The 19,635-nt window shown below is 45.9% G+C and overlaps 1 protein-coding gene across 2 annotated transcripts; it reads right to left on the bottom strand.

Annotated features, from left to right (window-relative positions):
- Positions 1-812: 812 nt before the first annotated feature.
- On the bottom strand, positions 813-19,180 carry Tmem231 (transmembrane protein 231). 2 transcript variants are annotated; one of them, XM_021647570.2, is made up of 7 exons: positions 19,007-19,180; positions 18,736-18,905; positions 7,949-8,077; positions 7,615-7,758; positions 5,195-5,276; positions 3,313-3,418; positions 813-2,963 (listed from the first exon to the last, which is right to left on the bottom strand). In XM_021647570.2, exons 1-7 carry the CDS (start codon positions 19,143-19,145, stop codon positions 2,786-2,788), a joined length of 948 nt encoding a protein of 315 aa, XP_021503245.1. In that variant the 5' UTR covers positions 19,146-19,180; the 3' UTR covers positions 813-2,785. The 2 variants fall into 2 exon arrangements, with proteins under 2 accessions (XP_021503245.1, XP_060247918.1); XM_060391935.1 differs by lacking the exons at positions 18,736-18,905; positions 19,007-19,180 and adding an exon at positions 12,593-12,669 and having other exon boundaries at positions 7,949-8,072.
- Between the last annotated feature and the right edge of the window lie 455 nt (positions 19,181-19,635).

Raw genomic sequence — 19,635 nt, 5'->3', positions numbered from 1 at the left:
TAAAGCTTGTGTAATTTACACAATCTTCCAGAAGACACTTAGGATTTACCTGGTCAAAAATGTACGAATGTGGAGGGGTGGGGATTGGCACATGCCTGCAAATCCCAGAATTTGGGAGGCAGAGAAAGGCAGACCTTTGTCTACAGAGTGAGTTCCAGCATAGCCAGGGCTACACAGAGAAATTCTGTTTTGAAAGAAAGCGAGAAAGAGAGAAAGAAAAAGAGAGAAATAAAAGAAAGGGAGAAAGAAGGAAGAAAGAAAGAAGCACAAAACTTACTTTCAAATGCATGAATATGAAAAAGTGGAAGGGAATATTTAAAAAAGAGGGAAAATAAACAAAAACTAGTTAGTGAGGAAGCTTTGCTAACCCAGGCCTCACCTCATACAGACAGAAACTAAACCCACCACTGGACAAAACCAGACCTTTTTCTCTGTCCTCCTCCCACAACGAGTAATTAGCTCAAACCCTGGCTCCTCAGAGTTAAAGCTCAGTTGCAATCCTGTATATTTTCCACTATTTTTCCTCTTGCTGTTCTGTGTGAAGTAGGCCCAGAACTAACATCTGATCCCAAAACAACCTGATACCCACCAAACACAGTTGTAATTTTCCAGCCTGTGTCTTTCACTTGTGGATCCCAAGGAAAAAAACCTTCTTTACTTGGGGTTGGCCGAGGGGACTTTTGCCAGAGACCTGACAAAAGCTCCAAAATCTTTAGGCAGAGTGCTGGCAGAGCATGGCTGTTGAAGAGTCAAGTCACTCAGAATCAGGTGGACCCATGCTTCCCCACCCAAGACCCTGCATTTCAGAAACACAGGGAAGTTTCTTTCTGAATATTTTAATTATAAAGTTATAAAACACCATTGAGTTCTCTATACAAATTTTGCACAGAATAGTTTAATGTAACACAAAGTAGCCTGTGTCTTTGGTTTTCTTTTTTTCTTTTTTTTTCCAAACAACATATTCTGATGAACTGATCAGCCCTCCCCACCATTTTCTTGTTTTATTTTGAGACAGCATCTGAAGTATCCCTGGCTGGGCTCTAACTCCATGATGATTTAGAACGTCTGATCCTTCTATCTCCGCTTCTGGAGTGCTGGGGTTTCAGGGTTTATACATTGATGGGGATGGAACCCAGGACTCCAAAGAGCATGTCAGGCAGGCACTATTCCAACTGAGCCACACCCCTAACACTCCCATACCTTTCTGAAATGGAAATCAGAACATTTTTCATTTAAATCTCCAGAAAAAAAAAAAATAGAGGCATATGTGGCTGTACATTTTAAGTCAGAGAAACTAGTACTGGGGAATTTTTCTGTTGAATACTTCAAAATAGCTTTGTTTTCAAAATTCTTACTTTGCTAGGGCTGACAGAAATGTGCTCCGGAAATCAGAGCCGAGTCTCCCTCCAAAATAAACTGAGATACATAGTGTGTTTGTGGTTATGTGAGGCATGGACGGTAGGGGTAGGTATGTCCTTCCCGGGCTGAAGGCATGGTGGAGTCATAAACAGAGCCACCACTCTTTAAGACGGCACAATTGCTCAGGACAAGAAGGAGGCTATGTGAAGTAGAAGCCTGTTCTGGCCACGTTCTTCGTAGATACGTCTTTAAATTGCCAGAGGGCTATCTTGCTGGGTTGCTTGTACTCTGTTAGTAGGCAGGCTGGATTAGACGCTCTGCCTAACCTTTTCTACGCTCTCTGCTCCTCGTGCCCTCCCCAAAGCCTCCCCTCTGGTGAGTTCCCTTTTCCTTGGTCAAGGGAACTAACTGCAGGCAACTGAGCTTCCAGCTCAGCCTCTGAATAAACCCTGCGGTTGTCAGGCAATGGATGCCAACACCAACAACAAACCCCTCTGTCACCCATATCCTTTCAGAAAGGGGGAAGGCCATGGAAGAGGAGGAGTGGCAAGTGGCCAGGCTTGTTGGGTGAGGGCCAGAGAGAAAGAACCTGTTGTTAGAAGCCCAACATCCTCCACTGGCGCTGGGGGTGGGGGCACAGACCGAATGAGACAACACTTCGGACTCCAGCCGCCATCCCAGGGGCAGACAGAGGGCAAGAGACGGGGCAGAGAGCCAGCCGCAGCAGGGCAGGAACAGAGGGCTGTTCAGCTGAGCCCATGACAGACCTCCATCTATTAGCCTGAGGGCAGGTGTCTGGTCCTCCTGCCCTTAAGTTACCCACCAGCATGCGGGTAACTTAATGTTTCTGGGGCTCTTGTGTTTAGGTCCTGCCCCGCCCCCTTCAGTTCTCCAGTTAAAGTCTTCAGGTCTGGAAATCAAAGTTCTGAATGGGCACTGTGTAGACACCTAGGAGGACAAAGTACTAGGGACTTGCATATTTCTCTTTTCAGCCCTGGGAGAGGCTGAAAAGTCACTTAGGACCGGGGTGGGCGGGTGGGGAGTGGGGTGGGGGTGGGGTCCAAAAGGGATGAAGTCCTTGCTTGACCAGAAGTGGGGCTCTCTCAAAGATGTAGGAACTGGCTGCAGTCTTCTCCTAAAACTCAAGGCCAAAGCAAAACCAGAAACAAAACAAAACAAAGATCACAGGCCCCAGTAACCCCGTGACCTCCCCATGCACTCGTCCTAGCGGAGTTCCTCAGTGCTTTGAAAGCACAGGGTCTGCGCAGTACAACTCTGGAAAAACCATTCTTTGTTTCTAAGGGGGAAACATTCAGGCCTCAATGTGTCCAACAGGCTAGTTGCGGAGATGCTGCAAAAGGGCAGTTCTCAGAAGACAAGAGCGAGGTAGCCACGGTCCCTAGAGTCTCCAGATGGGGTGGTCTTCTCAAGATAAGTGCTCTTTTCCTACCTCTCCCTGGGGCATGGCCACAGGGATGGAGGTCACTACTTGATTCTGAAACACGAAGGTTTTGATTCTTTCAAACACCCAGAGGAAGATAAGCAGGATGCTGACATACTGGACCCAGGCGAACTTTATCATCTCCCAGAATCCTGGCTGGTAAGTACAAAACGTTAAGGTGGCAACAGCTACATGTAAGAAATGGTTACCCCAAAGTTCAGCTCAGATGGGAAATAGAAAGGATATTTCGAATACTCTTCAGATAAAATGGATAACCAGAGATTATTAAGATATAAATATGGATAATTCTGACTCAGAAGAATTGCTTAGAAAGAAATAGGAACAGGAAATGAAATACTCTTTCCAGTAGGAACAGCCGTCATTTGTGTTGGGGTTACAGAGCTGCAGCAATTTCCTATCTTGTAAGTCCCACATCTGTCCCTACTTGGAGTAGCTAGGGAACCCCTCTTTTCTTAGTAGGCATGAGCCACCACGGCTAACATAAAGGATATGAAATGACTTCCACAGGATATCGGATGATGGCATTGATTACAAACGGAGCTTCAGCAGCCCTGCCCACCAGCCAGATCGGGTTGGGGTTGCTCAGGACAGTGGTAACTGCAACACAAACATTAATCAATTCTTTCTTTTTCTTTCTTTCTTTCTTTCTTTCTTTCTTTCTTTCTTTCTTTCTTTCTTTCTTTCTCTCTCTCTCTCTCTTCCCTTTTTTTTTGGTTTTATTTTTCTAACAGGGTTTCTCTGTGTAGCCCTGGCTGTCCTAGACTCGCTTTGCAGACCAGGCTGGCCTGGAACTCAACAGAGATCTACCTGCCTCTGCTTCCACCAATGCTGGGGTTACAGGCCCTGCCACAAACATTAATCATGAATCCCAAACGAAGGGCTATAAGTTGTCTTTGAATATAGGAGGATATTCTGTATTTTAGAATGCAAAGAACTAAAAAGAGCAATTGAATGTGCAAAGTTGCTTATGCATTATTTGAAATACTTGTCAAAATACTTCTGTTACAATATGTCAAAAACTTGCAAAGGATCTCTGTGGTCTACCACTGCTGAAGAGCTAAGTGAAGAAATACTATATTTCTAGAAAAAAATAGTGGTTAAAATGGTGTAGCAGTGTGGGGGAAATAGTTTTATTACATAGATAAATAAATAAGAATAATTTGGATCTCAAAGTGTTTCTTTTCAGCTTCTAAGACTGTGTGTGGAGGTGGATGGGTGGGAGGGGTTGTGCATGTGGGTTTCCGTAATTGGATCCCGTGGAGTTGGTGTTACAGGCAATTTTGAGCTGCCTTACATAGCTGCTGAGAACCCCAGCAATCTGGAAGAGTAGCAAGCCCTTTTAACTGCTGGTCCATGCCCCAGCCCTGGCCTCTTTAAAGACATTTATTTACCTAATATGTGTATACTAGCGTACCAGTTCTCTCGCTTCACCAATGAGTCCTAGGGATGGAACTTGGGTCATCAGGCTTAATGGAAAATGTTCTTACCTACTGGCTCTTTCTTTTTTTGATAGATTCTCATGTAACTCAAGCTGGCCTCTGACCAGCTGTGTTGCCAAGGATGACCTTGAATTTCTGACACCTGCCTCCCAAGGGCTGGGGCTACGAGTGTGTATTACCATGCTTTTTGGCTTTATGTGGTACTGGTGACTGATTCTGACTGACTGGTACGGGGATTGTGCATACTAGGCAAGGAAAAGAGCTGATGTTCAGGCCAATGGTTGTCAGACTTATTTTTAGCAATTCTATTGCTAGCCTATTGCTGCTACTGCACTGCATAAAATTACGAAGAAGTACTGGAACTGCAAGCCTCCCACTTGTGAAATGTCTGTGGGTATCATCTATAATGTCTTGTTGTCAGAAACACCTTTGATGCTTTAGGGGAAATGCCAGACCACCAACCAGCCTGGTGTGCTGACTCAAGTGTGGGGATAGTCTCTAGGGAACAAACACCATCCCTAGTCAGAACTGTGGGAGCTTCTCCTTTCCTACCAGGCTACAAAGGCGGACTGCCTGACACACATCATTCACAGCTGTCTGGAAAGTAAGGACAATAAATTGTCACTGGCTTCTTTTATAGGTGTACTTTGGGGGATAACTCAGTTAGGAAACCAGTGAAGCCCATGATGGGATAAATGAGGCGAGTGATTGCTAACATGTTGGGCTACGGGAGAGATGGCCAAGTGGGACAGGATGTGGCTTTGGAGACAGGACACGGAGGACAAGATCTGGCAAGCCCACCCGCCTCTCATCCCCGAGCCCGTGCTGGTTTGAAATTTTAATTGTAAAAAGTGTTCCAGTTGTTTGTTTTCATGGACCCCGCAAGCTGGGAGGTCTCTGAGTGGTGGCCCGGTGGCCTCCACTGGTAACTCACCGTTCCTTTCCTGATAGGCAGCAACAATGTGAGTGAGGTCGTAGTCATGGGCAAAAGGACTAGTCCCATTGATCACGGATACCTGGCGCAAGGCAGGAGGACAGGCTGTGAGCACTCCCCTCTACCCGCTTTCCACCCAGCTGCTCCCCGAGGCTCCATGCTGGAGACCACCCTAACCCCAGGGACCACACTCTTACTCTTGTGGCCTATTTCTGTTTCAGTAATCAATTTTTTACAGTTTTATTTTAATTGTTTATAGTTATACACATATATGTGTGTGTGTGTGTCAGAGGGTGAGGGTTAATAGGTACATGTGAATACAGGTGTTCATGGAAGCCAGAGGCATTGGATCTCCCTGAAGTTAAGGGTTACAGGTGGTTGTAAGCAGCCTGATGTGGATGCTGGGAACCAAACATCCCTCTAGCCATTTCAGTAATCTTTTCTTCAAGGATAAACAAACTGTAACAATTTAAGTTGTTTTACTCTCAGTTTTATTTTTTGTAGTGATAGAAAAAAAGGGCCAATGTCCACTTACCACAGGTTTCATTTCTCTCTGTCTCTCTGACTCTCTCTCTCACACACGCACACAGAGAAAGAGAGAAAGAGAAAGAGAGAGAGAAAGGCAGGGGCTGGTTCAAAGAATAGCAGAAGGGCCCATGCATGTGGCTGAATGAAGGAAAGTGGACGAGGGAAGACCAAGAGGCTGCGGAGCTGGGACAGGGCGAGATTCCCCCCCTGTGTCTATGTTGGCTTTTATATAAAAACAATGGTTTTTATATAAAACCATGTGTCTATGTTGGCTTTTATATAAAAACAATGGTTTCCCTCCCGTTCCTGTTCTAGGAAAACAGGCTATGCTAACCACGTAGCTGTGTGTTCCCTCCACCCGGGTCCTGTTGGCATATGCCATGGCCACAGGGCTCTTGAACAAACATGGCCGGGGGTGGGGGGGAGGCTGAGCCAGCAGGTGTCTCAGGAAGTCATGCTGGTGACTGAAACCCCATGACACATAAGTAGGAATTTCTGTTAGAGATGGGTCATTGCTCAGGAACCTAGGCTAGTCTTCAATCCCTGGCGTCAGGAGATCCTCCCACCTTGGTCTCCAGAGCGGGGGCTACCAGGCAGGCAGGCCACCACACCTGCCTGTAAACTTTTTCACTCTGGGCAGGCATATGTCACCTGTTCAATAAATGGTGACTCGTATTTTTTTTTTAATGTATTTACATAGGCACTTTACCACATCATTTGGAAGATGTGACCGTCCATCTTGACTGCCCTGTTGCTTGGCTTGATCAACACCTGGGGAGGTAGAATAGAGCGCACCTCGGGGTACAGGACATCTCCAGAGAAGTTTGGGACGTGAGCGCTTAGAGCAGATTGATGGTTGGACCCACTGATGGATTCAAAACGTGATCGGACAGTGGGTGAGTTGGGGGAGTGGCGCTGCCTGCCGAAGGTGGAGGCTGGCGGGGGAAGCCAGGCACTGGGAACTTGTCCTTTCGGGCTGCATGGTGCTCTGGCCCCAGCCTGCTCCACTCTGCTTCCTGCTGGCCAGGAAGCTCTCCCACCAGGTCAGACCCGAGTAAACCAAATCTCTCCCCCGTTAGGATGTTTCCTCAGGTGTTTGGTCACAACAAACAATAAACTAACACAAGGATGGGTGGTGGTGCTCACCTTTAATCCCAGAGACTGGGAGGCAGAGGCAGGAGGATCTCTGTGAGTTTGAAGCCAGCCTGGTCTACAGAGCTAGTTCCAGGACACCTAGGGCTACACGAGGAAACCTTGTCTTGAAAAAAACAACAAACAAACAATAACAACAACAACAACAAAAAAAAAAAACTAACAGGACACATGTAGAATGTGTGTCCCTGAGAGCAACAGACAATTTAGTTCTTCAGTAAGAGTGTTTCCCTTTTCTTTCAGGGTATAAACCAAGGTGTGCCTTTTTCATATCTACAAAAAAATTATTACTTTTTATTTGTGTGTGTGTGTGTGTGTGTGCGCGCGCTTTGCCTGCATGTTTCTGTGCACCATGTGTGCCCAGTGCCTGAGGAGGCCAGAAGAGGGCGCCGGAGGGAAGTGGAACTAACTACAAGCAGCTGTGGGCTGCCAGCTGGGTGCTGGTAATCAAACTCAGGTCCTCTGGAAGAACAGCTAGTGACCTTAAGCACTGAACCAGCTCTCCAGGCCCCCTGGAATTATACATTTAGAAGGAATTCATGATGGGGCTGGAGAGACAGTTTAGAGGACCTGGGCTCTGGTCCAGGGATACACATGTCTGGTGCACCCACATACAGCCAGGCAGAACACTCACATGCATAAAAAGACTTAAATGCTATTTCTAAGCTTACATTGCTCCCCCTTCAAAGGATGTGCTAAACAGAAGAATGAAGGAGCTAGACCACAAGGAGCATCCTTACATTGTATCTGACGTCTAGGCTGCGGTAGCTCAGTGGCTGCTTCTGCTGCAGCCTCAGGTCGCCATTCACATATAACTGTGACCCAGGAACAGCAAAGGAGGACTGAAGAAATGCCATGCTCTGCATCACGAAGGTTGACATCCTCTGAAGTCATTAGAAAGGGAGACGCCACTGTCAGTTTGGAAGAACCTGGGGTTTCACAAGTCACCTGTCTGCAGCAAACCTGTGCTGGTCCAGTCAGGAACCTTTCTGCCCGGAACCCTCCGGCCTATGACTAGCTAATCAAATAACTTAATACTGCCCCAGGGAGAGGGCTATGAGAGGACTGACTCACGTGCAGTTGGTAGGAGAAAGTCAGGATAAGCTGTACACCGAGAACCTGCTCTGTGGATTGCAGGGGAAGTTCAAGTTTAAAATGTAGCACGTCCATCTTCCCATCCTGGTTCCTGTCTTCTTCTCTGCTCTGCAGAAGGCGAAGAAAGAGATTCCCTTTTTTTAAAAGTAATTGTTTGAGGCCAGCCTGGTCTATAGGGTGAGTTATAGGACAGCATGGGCTACACAGAGAAACCCTGCCTCACAACAAAAACAAAACACCCACAAAAAAACCCCACAAAGGATTGTTAATTATTTTATTTATGTGTTAATTATTTTTTATTATATTATTTATTTTATATTTATATTATTGTTTATATTATTTATTTACATGTTAGTTCTTTTATTTATATATGTGTCTGTAAATATGCATATGAACATGTGTGTTCCTGTGGAAGCCAGAAGACACATTAGATCCCATAGAGCTTGAGGTGAAGGTGAATGTGAGCTGCCTGATGAAGGTTCTGGAACTTAACGAGGGTCCCCTGCATTGAGCCATGTCTCTGGTCCCCAGAGAGAAATTTCCTTTTCATTCCTTTCCTTCTTTCTTTAGAATGCTGGGATTGACGAGGGCCTCCTCCATGCCAGACCCGTGCTTTACTGCTGTGTGATAGTGCCATCCCTAAGACAGTTTGTTCAAATGAAAACACAAAATCTAATTCTAATCATCATGTATTTATCAAACACGCTCTACAGAAACCCACCAAGCTCTACACATTCCTTTAACATTTATTTTTATTTTATGTGTATAAATGTTTGCAGGCACATATGTCTATGCCTAAGTGCATGCCAGACACCAGAAGGGTACTTCTGGAAGATGCCCTGAAAATGTTGTTACAGATGGCGGTAAGCCGGCATGCCAGTGCTGGGAACTGAACTCAGGTCCTTTGCAAGAGCAGCCGGTGTTAACCACTGACCCTTCTCTATGGCCCCTATTTGTACATCCTTAAACCACAAGTGCCTTTGCTTCAGATCCTTAAGGCTGGACTCTCCGTGTCATTATTCATGCCCAGGCCCTAAACCTTGTGTATCTTTTAGCATCAATCAATGAGATAAAAAAGGAAGCTAAGCCAGATCAATAAGATACCCAGACCACAAATACTTGACCAAAATCAGAGGAAGGTCAGAAGTCACCGCCCATAAACCATCCGTGGGCAGTTAAAAATAAGTCACCAACTGGTCCCGCCAGTATTGGTTGTATCTCGGTGACCCGCCAGTGGCCAGCAGAAAGGACAGCACTGAAATGTAAGCCCTCTGCCAGGAGTTCCTGACACACATCTATGCCTTGATGCTGAAGCATTTCCCCTCAGTTCATTTTTTTTTTTTTCCTCTCAAATGAGCAAGGCTGGGATCAAGAGAGCTGCTTTCAGGGCCTTTAAGTGATCTCTTTCCTTTAAGACAACAATGTCCTTTTCTGAGGCTCGCCATCATCTACCGTCCCCCCTCCACTGGCTGCTGCTCTCCTTGTCCTAGTTCTTCGGCTTCCTGGGGGAGGAGGGGACGCTGCCACCAGGGCCACTGATACAGTCACGGAGGTGCTTATGTGTTAGTCAGTATGAATGGCGTGGGGAGCGGCTGCCTGGTCCCCCGTGAGTGAGCTTCTTGCTATGAGGAAGACTGCTATCTTAGTGTTCTGCTGCTGTGAAGAGATGCCGTGAGCGCTGCCGTTCAGTGTTTAGTTCATTATCCTCACGGCGGGAAGCATGGCAGTGTGCTGGCAGGCATGGTGCTGGAGAGGTACCTGAGAGTTCTACATCTGGGTCTGCAGGCAGCGGAGAGAATGAGACACCAGCCTCAAAGCTGGACCCTGGGGACAAACTTCCTCCAACTAGGCCACACCCACTCCAACAAGGCCACACCTCCCAATAGTGCCACTCCCTATGGGCCTGTTGGGGGCGGGCCGTTTTGTTTTGTTTTTAAATTTCACATTTAAACTTTAATATGTAAAAAGGGACAAAATAGATCTTCTGTAACTCAATTATATAGTACTGAAATTGAGGGTATAGTAAATGTACTTTTTAAGAGACTGCACTTAACTGAAAAGAAATTGTGAACTGGAATTTGGGTTGTTTAAAAAACAAAGCAAACAAATAAACAAACAAACAAAAACCCAAACTTCTCAGTGGAGATTGGAGATGTCCAAACAGTTATAAGCATGTACCACATCAACAGCATTAGGGCTGGACAAAGATAATGACCAGCTTCTCTGTTTAGGAGAGGAGAGGGGCCAGGAGAGAAGTGCCAGGAAGATGCTAACTCCTGCCATTGGGGTGTGACAAGGAGAGGAACTCATTTCACTGGCTCTCTTACGGGACGTGCCAAGCCTCTGACAGATCAAGTGCTAACCACACAGTATAGACGGAAAATCTATACACAGGAAATCAGGATTTGTCAGAGGTCCAGCTAATAAACAGTCTAACAGGATTTAAGATGCGGTGTTTTATTGTTTCAACGGGAGATTAGGTGTTTTTACTTTTTTTTTTTTCCCCCAAAAGAGACAGGATTTCTCTGTGTAGCCTGGCTCTCCTGGACTCAAACTCACAGAGATCCACCTGCCGCTGTCTCCTTGAATGCTGGGATTAAAGGTGTACACCAGCATATCCCTAGAGATTAGGTGTTTTTAATTTAAATTTCTTTTTAATACTAAACTGCCCAGACTTGAAAAAAGACAACAAAACAAAAACAAAATGAAGCAAACAAACAAACAGCAGTCCAGTATGGTTGGGGCGAAACATAATCTGAACATTTGGGAGCCTGGGGCAGAAGGATCACCGCAAATTTGAGGCTAGCCTGGGGAGATGTGGAACGCAAGGCCTGCCTAGATTACAGAGTGAGAACTTGCCTCGAAATAAATAAATGAAAAGAGCTGGTCATGCTGGTGTACACCTGTGATCAGCAGTTTAAGATCATCCTCCACTATACATAAGTGTGAGGTTAGCCCAGGCTATGCAATACCCTGTACATCAAAAACTAATAATGAGGGAATGTTAACCCTGAGGCTTTTGAGAAGAAAAGCAAGGTCATGACTATTTGATTAAATCAAGTTATATTTTGGGGTGTACCCGGGACTGGCCAATCTAGCTGCTTCTCCCTAAATTGGGATTTTAGAAAGCAACCCCTGTTAGCTTCTTGGAGTTCCTTTTATGTGGGAGACAAAGTATCACAGGGGCAAGGGAGTTGACTCTTACACAGTGTCAGAAAAACACAATGGCTCAGAGGTTGAGAGCACTGGCTGCTCTTCCAGAGGTCCTGAGTTCAATTCCCAGCAACCACATGGGGGCTCACAGTACAATCATCTATAATGTATTCTGGTGTCTTCTTCTGGTGTGCAGGTGTACATGTATATAGTACATTTATATACATAAACCTAAAAAATAAGTCTTAAAAAATGTTTTAAAAGACTGTTAAAAAACATGTTTTGCAGTTTACATAAAATCTAAGAAACAGAAACTTATTGAACCTGAGTCCTCTGGAAGAGCAGCCAATGCTCTTAACTGCTGTGCCATCTCTCCGTCTCTACACTTTTTTTTTAAGTTTTATTTATTCTTCTGTGCATTGGTGTTGCCTACATGTCTGTCTGTGTGAGGGTGGCAGATTCTCTGGAACAGACAATCGTGAGCTGCCTTGTGGGCGGCTGGAAATTGAACTTGGGCCCTTTGGAAGGGCTGCCAATGTCCTTAATCGCTGAGCCATCTCTCCAGCCCCTATTTTAGCCATTTTTCAGCACAGCACAATTCGGGGAAAAGATTCCTGATGACAACTTAACTCAGTCTCGTGTGTAAACAGAGCTTAAGACATGATTACTTTGAAACTCTTCAGAAAGTACAATGGCCTCTTCCGTAAAGGCGGGTTCTGTTGACTCAGTGCTGAAGATGCGGGTCTCAGGAGGAAGAGTCTGGGGGACTCTGGTGTGGCCTGGCCCCACAGCTAGCACACATCACCAGGCTCCTGACTATATGTTGAACTCTTGCGTGGCCTGGAAGTTGAGTTCCTCAGGGATTCTGGACGTGCAACCACTCTATCCTGCCACCTTGGCTCTGTGGATGTCTGCACACAGGTGGGCAATGAGAACTGAAGCAGGCAGCCTCCTGGCCAACAGCGACTGTCAGGTGCCGCCAACAGAAAGGCATACCCCAGAGTTAGAGACGGGAAGAGCATGGGTGCTTAGACTCGTGGCCTCTCTGCTCGGACTCTGACATCCATCTCTAACCTCCAACCCGTATCCTTACTGAGCCATGTCATAAGGAGGAGGGCCACTTGGTTTTTCTTTTCTGATTACAAGAAACAAAAACTAGACTTTAAAACATTAAAAAAAAAAAAAAAAATAGGGACCTTGAAGACAGTATTCTAGGTGAACTGACCAGAGCAGAAGCAAGACTGTCTGTGACTTTGGAGCATTTTCCCAAATTAGCAACTACAAAACCACCTCCCAGCGTTGGTCAAACCTTGGCCTAAAAACCATGGCTTCCTTAATTCCTTGGACAGTTTCCCACACATAATGAAGCCAGCCTGGGTCTATGTTCTGAGCTAAAATAAAAGTATTTCACTGAATCTGACTAAATGTATAAAATATGGATTTTTTTTGGATCCTGTCTGCTATCCATGCTTGCTTGTTGAACTTGGTGAGCCTCCTGCGTCAGCCCTGTGAGTAGCAGACAGCACAGCCATGCTCCACTATGCCCAGCTGGACACTGAGCACATGAAATCCAGGGCAAATGACCCCTTCTGAGTCCACATCTTCCTATATCAAATGGCAGGGTGACCTCCACCTTACGGGGTTATTGTGAGAATAAACAAAGTTATACTTTGTTTTCCAAATTAATAGTTAACATTTACTGTTTATTGCAGGCCAAATACTACAGAAAGGACTTTAAATATGCTATTTGCCTATAAAGTACTTATTCTGTGTACAGGTAGTTGGGGGTAAGTAGATAAGGGATAGTAAGTCAACAGGGAGTTTTACTACCATTGCTTGTCTCACAGCAACAGTAGGCTACTGTCTGCCTGCTTTTATGAATACTGCAGGCACAAGTCACACACCATAAAACCCGCTCTTTCAGCAATGATAAAGGTGGGCTGAAGATTGTGCTTAGTTGGTAGAGTATTTTGCCAAGCATGCTTGCAATCCCAGCACACAGGCGCTAGAGGCAGGATTGGAAGTTCAAGGCTGGGCTATGTCTAATACATATAACTGTGAACAGTGCCCAGCTGGGCATAGTGGTACATGCCTATAATGCTGGCTATTAATAAGGCTGGGACAGGAGGACCACAAGCTCAACAAACCAGGAATCAATACCTAGAGAGCAAGACATCTCAAAAAAAGTCACATTTGTGTCTTACATACTTCGTCCTAGTCAGTGAAATATATGCATATATAATACATATGTATGTACACATACATGACTGGGTTCAGTGGCTGTGAAAGCATGAGGAACTGAGTTTGGATCCCAGCATCCATGTGTGCCTGTAAATCCATTGCTGTCAGAAAGATAAAGATAGAAGGCTCCCTGGGGTTTCCTGACTGGGCTCAGAAAGAAACTCTGGTCTCAAGAGAATAAGGTAGAGGGTGATAAATCAAGACACCTATGGTCTCTGTACATGCACACAGGTGTATACATATATGTGCATATACCATACAAACACCACTCACATGTATGCATATATGTGTGTGTGTATATATATATATTATGTAATAGTAGATTGTAGTTAATCTACTAAATGTTGGGTTATATGGTACTGTTAAGTTTAACTTTTAAGCTGGGTGTGGTGGTGCAGACCTCTAATCCCAGCACTCTGGGAGGCAGAGGCAGGCAGAGTTTGAGGCTAGTCTGGTCTACAAAGCAAGTCCAAGATAGCCAAGGCTACACAGAGAAACCCTATCTCCAAAAAAAAAAAGAAAAAGAAGCTTAACTTTTCAAGAATTGCTAAACTGCTTAACTGTTTTTCAGAATGACTACCACTTTATTTATATTTATATATATTTTATTTATATTTACCTGATTTTCTATGTTTTTTAATTTTTTTCCTGTTTTTATTGATACTTTCTAGATTAAAAAAATATTTTATAGAGTGTCTCCTAATTTTTTTGTCATACTGAGAGTTGTCAATTCACTTTAAAATATTTATTTTTCTTCATGTGTATGTGTCTATGTGTCTCTGTATGTGTTTGTACACGTGTGCTGATTCCTGCAGAGGCCAAGCTTGCATCAGATGCCCGGAAACTGGAACTACAGGTGGTGGTTAACAGACGGATGCTGGGAAGTGCAGAAGTACTCTCAGCCACTGAGCCATCACTCCAGGACCGGAGATCAACTTTTTTGTTTTGTTTTGCTTTGTTTTCCAGACAGGGTTTCTCTGGGTAGCCTTGGCTGTCCTGGAATTCGCTTTGTAGAACAGGCTAGCCTTGAACTCAGAGATGGGCCTGTCTCTCTCTGCCTCCCAAGTGCTGGGATTAAAGATGTACTACACCACCACTGGCACCAGTGATGAATTTTTAAGTACATTTTAAAAACTATTCCCAAGCCAAGCACTCAACCAGAAAGGAAGCAAATAATTTACTGAACGAGATTATGAATAAGTGATGAAAAGAGATGGGGGAGGGAACCTAGAGAGACGGCTTATTGGTTAAGAGCACTGGCTGCTCTTCCAGAGGATTTGATCTCCAGCACACGGTGGCCTACAATCATCTATAAACTCCTGTTCCAGGGATCCAAAACCCTTTTTTAGCTTCCATGGGCACCGCATCCACATGGTACACAACCAGGCAAAACAAAATACAGACACAAAAAAAATAATAATTTTTGAAAATTGATTTGAAAGAGAGATTTAGGAAAAGGAGTTGTGTTTTACTTCTTTTAAGGCAGGGTCTCACTTTAGCCCTACCTGAACTGTAACTTACTGCGAAGCCCAAGCTAGCCTTAAACTTATGATGACCTTCATACTTCAGCCCACCAAGTATTGTGATTACAGATATCAGCCATCACCTAGTAGTTTTTGGAGTGAAGTGTGTGTGTGTGTGTGTGTGAGAGAGTGTGAGTGTGTGAACAATACCCCTAGCCTAGGCCCTCTGTTTTCCTAGCTGTGTACATTTATCCAGGCTGCGGCTGTAGTGGCAGGGTGCTTGCCTAGCACATTTAAGGCCTTAGGGGAGAGCCCCACCACTGCAAACAAAACAACAACACAAAACACAGCTCATCTGCCCAGCATTAAAGAATTAGTTTTGGTGTCTTAAGTTTGAAAAATAGAGCCACATACCAAAGCGGAGGAAGGCGATGAGCACTGCTGGCTCTCTCTCGAGCGGCTTCTGTTCCTGGAGATAAGACGCTAACTGCAGCCCACTGAGGCACCGACCAGTGGGAGTGAACAAGTGAAAGGAATGAAAGAATGAAGCCTACCTAATATTTATTCTTGCTTTGGGGGTCTATTTAACTTTCTGTTACTTTTTAGACTCAAATGTCCAGAAGTATATGAGTGAATAATGGAGATGTAAAGGGAAAAAATATAAAGAAAAAAACCTTCCACCAAAAATTCAAGGCATGCCTGGTGGCAGTGGCATACATCTTTTATCCCAGCACTTGGGAGGCAGAGCTAGGCAGATCACGGTGAGTTCCAGGCCAGCCTGGTCTATAGAGTGAGTTCCAGGAAAGCCAGGGCTATGAAGAGAAACCCTGTCTTGAAACAAACAAACAAACAAAAACTCAAGACATAAACATACTGTTTGCCAAGTGTGGTGGCACTTGCCTGCAAAACCAATACTTTTGGGGTGGAAGCAAGTGGATCTTCAGTCTGCGGCTAGCCTGTGTGGCATGTAGCCTAGGGTGGCTTGGAACTGGATCTCTGGCCAAGGATGATGACCTTAAAGACTGAGCTCCTGCTCTTCCTGCTTGTACCTGCCAGGAGCTGAGACTGCAGTCAGTCATGGACTCACAGTTACAAAGCGAGTTAAGAGTTTGGTCTAGGCTATGTAGTGAGACCCTGTCTCAAAAAACAAACAAACAAACAAATCACCATCTTAAAGTAAAACTGGGATTTATTTTGTTTAGAGTTAAAATTGAAGTTTGGATTGAATCCAGGAATTTGTTCAAGACAGGGTTTCTCTGTGTAGCTTGGCTGTCCTGGACTCACTTTGTAGCCCAGGCTGGCCTCGAACTCATAGATATGCCTGCCTCTGCCTCCTGAGTGCTGGGATTATAGTTGTGCACCACCATGCCCGGCTTGTGAGCTATTCTTATAGCCTGAAAAAAAAATCTGTTTTCACTTTCGGGAAGAAAACACAAGAAGTATGGAGTTCAGTGAGTACACAGCAAAAGGCAGGCATTCCTTTATCCTGGCCTCTCACCCAATTACTATCTCCACAGGCAAAGAGATATGGTTCTCAATTGGTTCTCAACCTGTGGGTCATGACCACTTTGGGAGGGTGGAACAACCCTTTCACAGGGGTCACATATCAGACATCCTACACGCCAGATATTTACATTACAATTAATAACAGTAGCAAAATTACAGTTATAAAGTAGCAACAAAATAATTTTATGGTTGGGGGATCATCATAACAGGAGGAACTGTATTAAAGGGTCACGGCTTAGGAAGGTTGAGAACCATTGCACTAAAGATTCAAGAATTAAAAAATGGGGCCAGGCATTGTCATCCTTGCTTATCATCCCAGTACTTAAGAGGCGGGAGGATCACTAGTTCATGGCCAATGTGGGCCATATCTGGGGTATACTCAAAAAACCCTGTCTTAGGGAAAGACAAACCAACAAATGTATGTCTGTCTGTATGTATGTATTTATGTATGTATGTATGTAGAGAGCTGGGAGTGGTCCTGAGTTCAATTCCCAGCAACCACATGGTGGCTCACAACCATCCATAGTAAGATCTGGTGTGCAGGCAGAATGCTGTATAAATAATACATTAAAGCTTTAAAAAAAAAAAAAAGGAAAGAAAGAAGATATAAAAAACAGGCATGTCATCTTATTGCTTCAGCCAAAGCTGGCTTGGGCAGGCAACAAAGCAATACCCTAACTGAAAAAGAATTAAAAAGTAGCCAGGCAGTGGTGGGGCACATCTTTGATCCCAGCACTCAGGAGGCAGAGGCAGGCAGATTACTGTGAGTTCGAGGCCAGCCTGGTCTGCAAAGCCAATCCAGGACAGCCAAGGCCACAAAGTGAAACTGAAACCCTGTCTCAGAAAAACAACAACAAAAAGAATTAAAAAGCTATAGGATTCAGTCAAATATTAATCCTAGTTAGTGAAAAAATTGAGCAACTAAAAACAGTCAAGGAGTGGCAGTGGGATAGCTCAGCAGTAAAGACACTAGCGGCCAACCCTGGGAATCCGAGCTGGACCCTGGGGTGTGGAAGGAAAGAACTGAACCCTCTGAGCTGTCCTCTTGACTTCCACCCTGTGCCACTGCTTGCTGTGTAGCCCAGGGAGGGGGGGGGCAATCCTGCCGCAGCTGGGATGGCAGGTGTAGCTTAGAAACAAAATATTTACTAACAAAAACAAAAGGTTAAGTCCATCACTCTGCCCATGACATTAAATAAACGGTAGACTGTAAAACTAATAAGGTTGGCTAACAAGTACTGATCCATGTGTCAACCACAGTGAACCTTTACTTTTCTGTCATCATGCATAACCTGTACCTGTTTAATATTTCACAATGAACATACAGTTTTGAGATCAGAAAATATATATATATTTTATATATATATTTTTTCATATATATATATGAAAAACTAAAGGGCAAAGTAATATGAATTAAATTGTGTATTGCTAGTCACATGACCAACAAGACTTTAATATTTTAAAGTTCTTATTTAGCCGTTGGGGGGAAAGTGTGATTTTTCTCCCCCATCAGCTACGAAAGCTTGCCTTCCAGGCTAATAACCAGCCGTGTCCGAAAGGATCCACGTTTGAAAATAGGGAAGCCAGATGTTCTATGTGTCTAAAGGAAAGTGTTTTCAGAATATGAACGGAAAAGGATGACTGTAAGGAAGCACTGGACTTATGTGAAAGTAAACACTAAACTTCGGACAGTAAAATGTTTCATTTTCATAGGGGACAGCTGCAGTGTGGAGCAAAGTGGGGGGAAGCCTAACCCCGGGAGGCGTGGCTTGGCCAGAGCGCGAGCCGAGAGCTCAACCAATCAGCGCTTGCCCCCGCGCCCAGTCTGCATAAAAGCGCAGGCACTCTCCGTCCTTACAGGGTGGTAATGCTCTAACCCGGCCACATCCTAGGGTTTACAAAGCTCGGCCTTCAAGCCCCGAAGAGGGCTTTCGCAGACACCTCTCCATTCAGAAGTGACTGACTAGCCCCAGAGGCAGGCAACGCTCTGGCTCCTGCACCCTTGCAGACAAACACACCGACTGCATGGCTGGCTTTCTAGGGATGCCTGGAGAAGCGGAGTAAAACACACCTATTATCTAGAAAGTTAAACATGCGCAGGCCAAAAAGTCTGTTCCCAACCCCTGGGGCCAGTTGAGCTATGCGCTGTGGGGCTGAGACTGTGGCTCAGTGGTAAAGTGCTCGCATGGAAGCACACAAGGTCCTGGGTTTGGTTCCCAGCACCCTACAAACCCGAACACGGCCTTGCGCTGGAAGGTGGAGGCCGGAGGATCAGATGTTGAAGGCCTGCCTGGGATACATGAGACTCTGTCTCCTCTTCCTCCCCCCTCCCCAATGATCCATGCTGGGGTCCCCTGGAACTCGCCCCATCCTGACCCCCAGGGCCCCGGCGGAACCACGCACCGACACGAGCGGGACGCGCAGGTGAGCCCCCTGCAGCCGGTTGAAGGTGGGGAACGTGCTCCAGGCGAGGAAGGCTCCGGGCTCCGGCCCCAGCAGGGCCACGAGCAGCACCTGGTGCTGGAAGCGCACGTTCGGCTGCTCCTCGTAGCTGCTCCGCTTCAGCCAAAACCCTGCGGGAGACAAGGCGGGTTGGGGCGCCAGCTCAGAAGAGCGCGCCGGGGCGAGTGGGCCGCGCCGAGCCGCGTGGCCCTCCAGGCCCGGGCAGGCTCACCGTGGCTCCGGAAGGCCACCAGCAGCGGGGGGATGTAGGTGAGCGCGGTGGCCAACAGCAGGAAGAGCGCGGCCTTGGAGCAGAGCCCCGCGCGGTAGCCGCGCTCGACCGGGTGCGAGAAGAGCTGGTACAGCGCCATGAGCGCAGGGCCGCAGCGCCGAGTCTCCACGGCAACCGACGGCGGCACAGGAGCCAATAGCAAGCACGGAGGGGTGGGGCTAGCGGGAGGCGGTTCTTGGATTAGATAGATGCATTTTGTGCGGCGCCTGCGGGCCCCTTCAAGGAAACAACCGTACGGGCGGTTGAGAAGGCTCAGAGGTTAAGAGCTCTGGCTGTTCTTCCTAAGGTCCCGAGTTCAATGAGAGTGGTGGATGTAGCTTAGTTGGTGGAGGGCTGGCCTACCATGCAGGAAACCCTGAGTTCATCCCCGGCCCTTCATTAAACCACGCACGATCTACTCAGCCTGGATACACGATGTAAAAACTCCAATGTGGTTCATACTTAAGTTCAGCAGCCAGTCATATAACAAAGCCACAGTTCTGTGAGCGCTTCTTCCACTATGCCCCATAGAAGGAAAGACAGAAAACAGGGCACAAATTCCCTGGATGTTCAAAGGTTACAGGGTAATT

This window comes from Meriones unguiculatus, chromosome 10 (genome assembly GCF_030254825.1).
Source record: "Meriones unguiculatus strain TT.TT164.6M chromosome 10, Bangor_MerUng_6.1, whole genome shotgun sequence".
NCBI lineage: Eukaryota > Metazoa > Chordata > Mammalia > Rodentia > Muridae > Meriones > Meriones unguiculatus.
This window is presented reverse-complemented; position numbering and strand designations above follow the sequence as displayed.

What these genes read in the sequence shown, in the direction of transcription:
- Tmem231 (XM_021647570.2), bottom strand. Translation starts at nt 19,145, where the DNA reads ATGGCGCTGTACCAGCTCTTCTCGCACCCGGTCGAGCGCGGCTACCGC. An exon ending in TGCCTATCAGGAAAGGAACG is followed by an intron (nt 3,419 to 5,194) that starts GTGAGTTACCAG and finishes TTTGTGTTGCAG; the next exon opens with TTACCACTGTCCTGAGCAAC. An exon ending in TATCCTGTGGAAGTCATTTC is followed by an intron (nt 2,964 to 3,312) that starts ATATCCTTTATG and finishes AACGTTTTGTAC; the next exon opens with TTACCAGCCAGGATTCTGGG.